The sequence below is a fragment of the Candoia aspera genome, chromosome 1 (assembly GCF_035149785.1).
Source record: "Candoia aspera isolate rCanAsp1 chromosome 1, rCanAsp1.hap2, whole genome shotgun sequence".
Classification (NCBI taxonomy): domain Eukaryota; kingdom Metazoa; phylum Chordata; class Lepidosauria; order Squamata; family Boidae; genus Candoia; species Candoia aspera.
Window position 1 is genome coordinate 11,683,586 of NC_086153.1, and position 11,044 is coordinate 11,694,629.

Genomic DNA, 11,044 nt, shown 5'->3' on the forward strand with positions numbered 1-11,044 from the left:
CACAGTTTGATTGAGGCTTTGGTTGCCACTTGGAATAATAGAGTGACTTTGGCCTCGGATCAGGTTGTGTCTATGTGGCTTCTCTGTGGACATGGATCCTGGATGGTCTCCTGGTTTTCATAGTTGCTGTGGATAACGAAATGGCAAAAGCTTGGTGAACCTGGAGGAGTATGCACTGTACCCCTTTGCTAACACTGGTCCCCAGGTTTTTAGCAAGTTCTGCAGAGGAAGCATTGCATAACTCCTTGGCTATTGCAGGCCCAAAGGTTTAGCAAACAAAAATTATAAATGTATTGCACCACCTCCTCTTGCACAACTGCCCAAAGCTTTGGTGGAAGACACTGCACACCTCCATGGACATTACTCTACAAAGCTTTTGCAAACACTGGAGGAGGACATGCTGCTCACCTCCTCAGCTAACTCTGGCCTGAAGCCTTAGCAAGTACTGATGATGAATATATTCAAGTGGTGATGATGAATATATTCGAAGTCTTCTCTCTAGCAACTCCCCAAGGCTTTGCTGAGTCCAGTGACCCACTTCCCAAAGTTGTAGCAAATCCTGCAGGAAGACACGCTGCTCAGCAACCTCCAGCAGTACTCCTCAAAATCCCGCTTGCATCCTTCACCACTGCAAGCCTTGAGGGAGTTCACATTCATCTTCTCCAGCATTTCTTGCCTCTCTACAGCCCCTTTTAGCTGTGCAGAAAACTATTCTGCTTTAGGGGGGTGACAGAGATGACACAAAAGTTCTGAAGCAGTTTCACACCTTGCCTCCTTGCCTTGACAAAGAACATCATCTTGCTTCAGGCATGAAGCCCTTCATCCTGGCAGATCCAGGGCATACCTACAGGCCTAGCAGGTCTCCCTCTTTCTTTTTTCTTTTTCTTATGAACTTTTCATCTTAAATTCTGAGTTGTACCTCTTCTAACTGGGTATTTGTGCTTTGTTTTGTAGCGTGACAGCATCCCATCTTCTTATTGTTAGATTGTTCTGTAGCAGAGTTTCTCAACCTCAACAACTTTAAGATCTGTGGACTCCAACTCCAACGCTCATGCTGGCTGGGGAATTCTGGGAGTTGAAGTCCACAGATCTTAAAGTTGCTGAGAAGTGAGAAGTGCTGTTTCTGTATTGTTTTAATTGTTCGATTGTTTTTATTGTTGTTAGCCACCCAGAGTCACTGGTCTTGAGAAGTGCTGTTCTATTGCAACTGCAGTGATTAAGAGGAATATAAATGTATTCATTGAATTTATTGAAATAATAGTTGCAATTTTACAAGGTGCTCTTGCTTTTCTTGGTTAATTTCTCCCCCCAAAATGACAAATATTGTTTTAATAAATTCATAAATGAATTCATATATTAATAGATTAATTAATAAATTAATCTATTCAGATTGATAAAAATAGGGGCATGGAATGTATGTTCCTCAGAGTTTAGCATTCCAAATCATAGCACAGGGTTGATCTTCCCTCATTCCTTCTTTCCTTCTGAAATTATGACCTTAACTCATGGTAGTATATATGTAATGCATACAATTTATCATCAGTGTTTCATCCCATAACCTATAAACCATCTGGATAAGAGGAAAGATACATTTCACATTCATTGTGATACTATAAAAGTGTCCACTGAAGTGAGATTAATCCATACATTAATCCACACAGCTTTTAAAGTTATGTGACAAAATCCTCCAGTGACCCATTGAAGGATATACCCCACACCCATTAATTCATTCAATAAACAACAGCAGTAGCACCAGAAGCTAACATGCCACCTTTCCCTTCATCTGATCTGAGTAAGTATGTCTCCTCCCTCTGGTTGGCCAGTCAGGCATCCTGAATTTCTGAAAAAAAGGAAAACATGCAGTAAGATTTCCCAAGATTGTGTACACACTATCCTGCAATAAATGCATTTTGCTAGTTTGTCCAAGGGCACACATATTTTTGCCATTTTCCATTGTTGCTGTGGCAATTCCATTTGGGATATGATTACTGAAAGATAAATTTTTACAAACTTTGCCAAGATAGTCCCAATCTCTCTTCTAAAATATTGATTGATTGACTGATTGATTGAGTATTTGCCATCAAGTCATTGTCAACTCTTAGCAACCACATAGATAGATTTTCTCTGTGACAGTCTGTCCCTAACCTGGTCTTTCAAGTTTTCCAATCATGCATTCATTGCCACTATAACTGAGTCCACCCATCTTGCTGCTGGTTGTCCTCTTTTTCTCTTTCCTTCTACCTTTCCCAGCATTAGAGCCTTTTCCAGAGAGCTGAGTCTTCACATAATATGTCCAACATAGGATACTTTGAGCCTGGTCATTTGTGCCTCAAGTGAGAACTCTGGGTTGATTTGTTCAACAATCCATTGGTTTGTTTTCTTGGCTGTCCACAGCATTCTCAGGAGTCTTCTCCAACACCAGAGTCCAAAGGCGTCAATCCTCTTCCTATCCTGCTTCTTCAAAGTCCAACTTTCACTTCCATAGAGTGTCACAGGGAATACCCTTGCTTGCCAGATACTGATCTTTGTGGGTATAGACACATCCCAGCATTTGAATATCTTTTCCAAGGCTTTTATGGCTGCCCTACCAAGTGCTAGTCTGCAGCATATTTCTTGACTGCTTGTTCTTTTAGTGTTAATGCGCCAATTGCTTTGCATACCCTTTTTTCATGCTTTTGTGTAGGGTGGGGTCAAACCACAAAGAAATGGAGAAAGAGAATAGCTTCTTTATAAATGTTGTCTCTTCTCTCACTATTACTTACAGATGCTCATATGGCATAAATCTATTCCTGCCCCATCTTAGGAAGTGGAGTATTTGGACAACCTTTTCTGGGTTCAGATATTAAGCAGAGCTGGGCTAGGTTAGTACTTGGATGAGAAATCACAGGGCTATAGGCTATTTTGAAAAGTCAGGAATAAAAACTCTGAAAAAGTCAGTGGAAAATCAGGTCTGAACTGTTGCCAAGAAATCTTCACATTGTGTTCATTTGGCTTCCAGAGTGGAAGTTAAAGGCACCTTTGCCTTGTTCACTTTAAACCTTCCCTAAAATGATCAAGTGACTCTGCCATCTCTCTTGGTTGCGAGCTTATTCCAAGAAGCTCTACCAAGAAGAAAGCTTTCATATCTGATGGATGTTTCCCAAAGATTATTCAAGACAATAATTGGGGATGTCCTTGGCAAGAGGCCAGAAAAGCAGTATCTTTCACAGGAAGCAGAGGGTTTCTCAAAAATTGGTGGGGGCTTTTGGTTCATACCAATATTAATTTATTTCTCAGCAAAATTTTCCAGGTCAGTTTAAAAAGATCAGTAATAGGCAAAAGATTTATAAAATCTGAAGAGAAACTGGAGTATACCTAACTTTGAACGAAAAAGCCAAATAATCATAATGCTCATAACACTAATATCTTAAACTGAAACTAATAATGATAGAATATCCACCTTTCCCCCCTCTTTTTCATGTCCAATACTCTAAGGTATCTAATCAGTAGAAAGTTAAGAATTTAAGTGTATTATATGTGTAAATAGCATTGCATTCAAATCACTAGGAGTCAAAAACAACTTGATGGCACATAATCAAGACTGACTGACTGACTGACTGACTGACTGACTGACTGACTGACTGACTTATTTTGTGCCTTTGAGTCAGTGTTGATTCCTGGCAACTGCTTGGACAAGTCCCTGCAGTTTTCTTGGCAAGATTTCAAAAGTAGTTTGCCATTGCCTTCTCCCTAAGGCTGAGAGAGAGTGACCCGGGTGGCTTTGTGTCTAAAGTGGGACTAGAACTCATGGCTTCCTAGTTTCTAGCCTGGAGTCTTTAACCACTACACTAAACTGGCTCTCTAGACTAAGCTTATGAGCAACAGTCTTTTCCCCCTTTTTTATTGTGATAGTATCATCACAATATATTCTAGAGGTGACGGACTCGTCCCTGGGGGAGCTGGGGGTGTTGACGACCGACAGGAAGCTCTGGCGTGGGCTGGTCCATGAAGTCACGAAGAGTCGGAAGCGACTAAACGAATAAACAACAAATCATCACAATAAGGGGGAAAAAGACTGTTGCTCATAAGCTTAGTCTAAAACCACAGGTCCCAACCTCTGCCCTTTTTCTGACATCTGCATCTTCAATGAAAGCTTTTGAGAACTGCCACTTAAGCCAAGGGATTGCCATGTGTCACGTGCAGGCACAGTAGCAAATCAGTGCACCTCTGAAATTGGGTCCACAGGACCTCAATTTTTAAAAAAAATATGTAGCTGAATTCTCATGAGATTGCCAAAAACATGTATGATTTTGGCACTTCCCACTCAACACTTTGTGAAATTTTAGGTAAAAACACCCAATAGTAAAATTTGGCAATAAGATTATGGTCATTTTCTTTAAAAAAAACACCTTTTATTGCCTGCATCAAGGACCATGTGTAGACCTCTTATGGATCACTGGTGATCCATGGTGCCATTTGGAAACCACTGATTTAAAAAAATATGGGACAAAAGGAAGGTGGGATGGGAAGGATAAAAAAAGTAAAGTTAGAACAGCTTCTTTTTCTTAGAGTTCTAATAATGGCTAGGTGAGATTAAAACAATTCAGGTAAACTGTTGGAGCAGCAAATATTCAACCCAAAAGTAGCTCATCTCAGAGCAGTGGTTATGGGAAAATCCTGTTTCTCCTTTGTCCTTCTGCTCTGCAGCCTTTGGAAATAACTGCTGGTAAGTGAGAACTGAGGACATCATGGCCCAGTCTCACTGTTTTAAAAGACTGAATAGGAGGAACTCAGAGACACAGTAATAAGCTGTATGTGTAATTCAGTCTTTAAAGTCAGTTGAGTAAGTGTAAGGGAGTGATCTATTGAGTGGTGTTTATTCTGCAGCTAGGATAAAGTGATAGGCATTTGGTAGAAGCCACAGTGATGTTAGATGCATCATGATGTCATCACACAAATTATGCAAAATATGGTGATTATATCTATACACTTTCCTTGGCAGTATTGCAGAAATGGCTTGCCATTGCCTCTTCCAGATTGTGTTTCCAACTTCCCAGTCTGTCCTACAGCTCTGAAATATCTAGGTGGTCTCCCATCCAAATCCTAACTGGGGCTGATGTTACTTAGCTTCTGAGACAATGTCTCCTTTGAGTCAAGCTCAACTTCCATGTTGTTTTCTTGACAACAATATGGAAGCAATATATCCTTCTTCTTCTGGGACCTTTCCAATATAGATAGCTGTAATTATCTTGGAATTACCTGGAATAACCAGGAACAACTATGTTTAGCTTCTGAGAATAGCTAAAGGTAACTAAGTTTTGCCACTTGCTGAAGCATAGCCAGCTACCACAGAAAAAGCTGCGTCTAATCTTCCCCCACGAATCACTCGTTCAGTGACCAAAGTTACGATGGCACTGAAAAGGAAGACTTATGACCAGTCCTCAAAGTTGCAGACATCGCAGCATCCCCATGGTCGTGATTCAAGTGCTTGGCAACTGGCATGCACTTATGACAGTCGCAGTGCCCCACAGTCACATGATTGCCATTTGTGACCTTCCCTGCCAGCTTCCGACAAGCAAAGTCAATGGGGTAGCCAGCAGGAAGTCACAAGTCACGGCCACGTGGTGTCGCACTTAATGGCCTGTGGCGATTTGCTTAACAACTACAGCTGGAACTGATAAACTGACATTGTAAGTCAGGTACAATCATGTGACATTTCACTTTATGGCCACATCGCTTAGCAATGGAGTTGCCAGTCCCAATTGTAGTTAGTAAGTCAGGAATACCTATGTTTAGTTATGGGGACATAGCTAAAATCTAGCCAGGGTACAGTCATCAAACCGTTTCTGGCCATAGCCACCATATACCTTATATCTGAAAGTAAGAGCACTCAGCGCAGCTTCTGACCCTCCAGATGTTTCCAAACAACAGCTTCCATAATTTCCGACTGTTTCCATCCTTCATCCGGAAGACCAATTCCCTATTTTTGTTTTAAACGATGCTCTTTGTGCAGTGCAGAGTTCTAAGTAACAAATGCGAGGATTTTTTTTTTTAGTTTCCTCTTTGTGACCCATTGAAACCTATGCTACTATGCAAAAAGCTTTTAAAAAAAAAAGACTTGGTGCTGGGAAGTTGGCTTGATTGCCTCTTCACCATCACTCACCCAACCAGCAGCTTTTCAGTTCACCTGCACAGTCACGACTAAAAATAGCACCCAATCAATTGCAAACGTTTTATCCATCCTCATCCTGGGTTGACAGTGATGCCCACCTGACTGGCTGGTTTACCAAGTCCTAAGATGGGTGATTCATAATCTGTGCATTTCTTTTCTCTCACATCTGGAGTTACTATAAAAAGCCAGTGTCATTTGTGACAACCACAGTTCATTGGCTGTTTGTAAAAAACTGTGTTTGGCTACCTCTTGTGGGGCACAGGAGAACAGCCTTCTCAGTTGTCCTGCCACACTCACTCTTGGAAATGTGTAACCTGCACCAACTATTTTTGAGCGTTCAGGATCTGACACTTGGCATAGCTTGGATTTGTGCTATACTGTGCTTTATGCCACTTAAGTTTGTGCAGTTGTGTGACTGTTGTTTATCACCATCACCTCTACCATCCCAGATGATTTGGGATCTTTGTTCCTTGTTGAACTACTTAATCCAGTGTCTAACTCACAGCAAGATGATGATGATGATGATGATGAACATTTATATCACCACCCATCTCCCCCAATGCGGGACTCTATGGATACAGAATCCATGGAGAACTCACAAATAGATATTATGAGTTCTCAGTGGAACTGCTAATTTCCCTGACTTTTTCAAATGTCGTCACTGAAAATTTATTATAAAATGATAAAGGCTTTTATAGGTTAGATAAGGGGAGATAACAGAACATTTAAATAGTGATTACAATGGTATAAAAGGTATTTTGTTGTACGCCGACCCGAGTCGCTTTTGGTGAAGTGGGAAGCTATATAAGTTTGTTATATAGATAATAAACAAACAAATAAAAGATCCATGAGGAAAGTGAAGGGCAGAAGTGGACTACATTTTTGTTAAGATAGATGTTTAGTTTTGTATTTGCAGGTTTATGTTTATGTTTATGTATTTTGTGTATATATATAATTATAATTATTGGGTTCATCCAGCTCAGCAGATCCAATCTGTTGCTATCACAGGGTAAAATGCCTGCCTCCACGTGCTGGGCGTGCAGAGTCTTGGATGTCCTGTTCAAATGTGGAACACCCATCATGGACAGTGTCAGCCATACAAAGATGGCTGGAAGGCTGTTACTTTACTTACTTACTTACTTACTTACTTACTTACTACATCAGTGACCTCCGTCTGGGTTGATGCCATCGCCACAAAGAGAGTTGGGAAAAAATATTTCATTTCAGTTTTCTTTTTATATTCTGTCTGCTTCTTAGGCTTTAAGGCAGTTTGTAATAATGCAACAAAATAACATCAAAAGACCAAAAAAAAAACCCAACCTAACTAAAGGCAGCCCAGTTACCATTAAGATTGAAACGCCACACACTTGCTACCCCTCCTCTGAAATCGATATGATTCATCTCAGCCAGATACTTTAGCCAAGCATTAGGACCAGGACCTGGTCATTAGGAGGAAAAATAAGTGCCATTCATAGAACTAGAGTAGCATTTTTTTTAGTCTGGGCCAAGAATTACTCGGTTTGGTCATTTCCAAGAAATTATGAGAAATAAATCAAAGAGTATTTTGGTGAAATGCTTGTCAGTGAATGATGATATTCTTGAGTTTACCTTAGTTACAAGATGTTAATGGGTATGTGTAAGTTTCATATACAGTATTTTCTTGTACAATCCTCTCTCAGATGTCTGCTGTCTCCATAGCTTCTTACTCTTCCATTAAAGCCTAAGAATGAAAAAAGGAGGGAATCCCTCACGCAGAGTTTTCTCAGATATAGATGGTAAAGCAGAACTTCTGTATGGAGCTTTCCTGGATATAGATGAGTGCTGCACAGTGATGCATAGATATGCAATAAAAATATTATGCAAAGGCCAGAAAATTGACCCCAGAGGGCCTCACCTGAGACAAAAAAAGGTTCTGTGGCTCCCTAACTGTTCCTGTCTGCGTACTCTCGCTATTCAGCCAAAATCCATATAGACACGACTGTGGCAGGTTCTTCAGAGTGACGCTTTATGACATAACCAAAGAAATTATGTCTCTGCGTGGATTTCATAGCCACATCACTACATCGCATACTGAGGAGGTCGGCCTCCATATGGCCGCCCAGCTAACCTTCATATAGTCATGATCGTGGCAGGTTCTTCAGAGTGATGCCTTAGGACAAAACCAAACAATTGTTTCTTTGTGCAGATTTCACAGACACCCTGAGGAGGTCCCAAGAGCTGCACACTTTCAGCATAATGAAACTCGGTCACTGGATTTGGGAGGGCAGCAGGTCCCATTTCACTGTCTAACCTGGGCTTCATTTTGCTCTGAAGAGCTCTGAGAACAAAGAAGAAGCTCCTTCTCCATGGGTGTATATCTCTTTTGAAATTGGAGGACACACTTGGGCAAAGTGCAAGAACATTTGATGGTGTTTTAGTGCAGACTCCAACTAAACTCTCACTTTTTCCCCAGTTTGACATGCAACGGATAACATTGGAGGAGCTGAAACACATTCTCTATCATGCGTTCCAGGACCACTTAACAATGAAGGACATTGAAAATATTATCATCAATGAGGAGGAGAGTTTAAATGAGAACTCTGGTAATTGTCAAACAGAATTTGAAGGTGGGTTTCTGTCACACATATTGTACATAAAATGATTTGACCTTCTTCTTCCTCATAGCATGTTGAATAAATGAGGTGTTTCACTTGTAATAGCAGACTATACGCCTATATGGAGTAAATTCTGTTGAATATAGTACAGCCTAATTGTATCATTTAACAAAGTGAAGCAGCCACCAAAGGCCATTGCTCTGATTGCTCTCTCTTTTTATGGTTCTTTTACCTTTCAAACAAACTTGGAATGAATAACCTCTTAGAACAATTTTCTCCAACTGAAGTATCCCCCAGCAATATCCCTACTGACTGGGGGATTCTGGAAGCTGAAGTCCACATATCTGGATGAAGCCCAAGTTGAGAAAAACTGCAGTAGAGGATTTTGCTCTGTAAGATAGAACACATGGCAATCCTATTCCGGAAAATCCCTAATCATAGCTTTTTTTGTTTTAATAATCAGGCCTGTTACTCAGGCACCAAAGTTGCAAATCATAGATTGGGTTCATACATCACATTAAGCCACAGTGCTTGTGGCTTAGTGTGTTGAGTGAACCCATCTATTATGGTTCATGGCCATGTAGATTGTTGGAACTCATCCAGACGTGGTTTATTTAACAAATTACTTAAATCATGGCTTTGCACAATGTGTGGTCCTAGAGTTGAGAAAATTGTTCAGGATCTACTGCCATCATGTGGCCTAATGTTTCTTTTCTTCTGACTTTCCTTTTGAGAGTGTTTTTAAAATATCACCTGGAAAATGTTGGGCGCTTGGTGCTTTCTGAGCTTAGTTGTTTTCCTGCAGGCATTCCATTACCAGGTGAAGTAACATTATCAGTTGCACCGACGATCCCAATAATTCAACCCCTAGCTGCATATATTTTCCCCAATGGCAATCACATGGAAAATGTTGCCTTTGAGCCCTTTCTTGTAGGCCAGAAAAAGTTGCTAAGAAAGGGGCTGCTTTTAAAACAGAAAGAATTGTCTTTAACTTTTTAACTCCTACACTTTTTCTTTTTTAGTGCACTCTCAGAAACAGAACCGACAGACCTGCGTACGGAAGAGCTTAATATGCGCTTTTGCTATGGCCTTTATTATCAGCGTCATGTTGATTGCAGCCAATCAAATCCTCCGAAGTGGCATGGAGTAGCCGTAACACTGTGAAACAAATGATCCACGCATGCGCATGCTGCCCGGTGAACTTTCTCCCTGATCAACTTTCAAATAAACGGGCAAAGGAGAGAGCACATGAGTGAGAACGAGAGATAAGAGGGATGGCTCGGCAAGGAATCTGTATCCGGCAGCGTATTTGTAAATCAACTATATCCTCTTGGCAGGGACAATAAAAGGGCTGTCTTAATGCTTTAATGGTTTTTTGTTTCCTAATGCAATAAAAAAGAAAACCATAAGAGCCCTGAATTATATTTTTGATGTGGTAGCAGTAGATGAGAACAAGGATGCATCGATCAAGACTCAGCACTGGTTGCATGGTTGGGTGTCCTACTGGCCAGGACGCTTTCATGAATCTATTTTTAAGTGTCCAACGTTCCAGGAAATGGATGTCTACATAATCACAGCGAGTTCAAGACCATAATTTCTACAATTTCATCTGACTTCAGGGTTTTTGATTCAAGTCTTTAATGATGAAGAAACTAGTGGAAGGGCCGTGCCTGGAGACATGGATATGAATGATGCTGCTTCAGAGAAGTTTTGTTCAACTACTAAACATAAGACTGTGGTCCAGTGTTTCTTTCTTTTTTTTAATCAGTGCATTTTACTCATCCAGTTCCTGCTTTTCCATCAGCACTTTTATGTAAGGAAAATGAAGTATGCTGGGCATTTCACAAGGCCAATGCAGAGTCTTCCTACCATGTTTTCCAACAATGCTGTAAAAAGTTATTGGGCACCTTGATCCAATGTATAAATAGCTTCATATTTAATATACAGTCTCTATTGATCTTACTCAAATCTGTCTTATACAAACATTTCCAAACAGAATTGATATTTGCTCCCAGCTTAATATCTTAGCATATTTTGCTACAAAGATCCTAGACGTAAATAATATATGTATATGATTGTAGTGGAACTGTTTAAAATGGATCAGATAAGTGCTGCTTGTACTGATGCCTGATTTGAGGTTGATGCTGCTTTAGGATGGATATCTCAATTGAGTTTTTCCAATGAGGGCATGGATTGGTCCACCACCATAGACCATAATAGCCTTAATTGCAAACATGATTAGCTCAGTGAACCCATTGCCTGGAACAGCTTGGTGACATGCAGGATGGCGAGGAAATTG

General features: G+C 40.5%; 1 protein-coding gene across 1 annotated transcript in view; it reads left to right on the forward strand.

Annotated features, from left to right (window-relative positions):
- The window catches only part of CALN1 (calneuron 1), a 133,408-nt gene extending 122,884 nt beyond the window's left edge, over window positions 1-10,524 (forward strand). The window contains exons 4-5 of the mRNA XM_063297267.1: window positions 8,604-8,757; window positions 9,768-10,524. Of these exons, the coding sequence (XP_063153337.1) occupies window positions 8,604-8,757; window positions 9,768-9,895 (282 nt within the window). The 3' untranslated portion in view covers window positions 9,896-10,524. The remainder of the gene's footprint in view (window positions 1-8,603; window positions 8,758-9,767) is intronic.
- The last annotated feature ends 520 nt before the right edge of the window (window positions 10,525-11,044 follow it).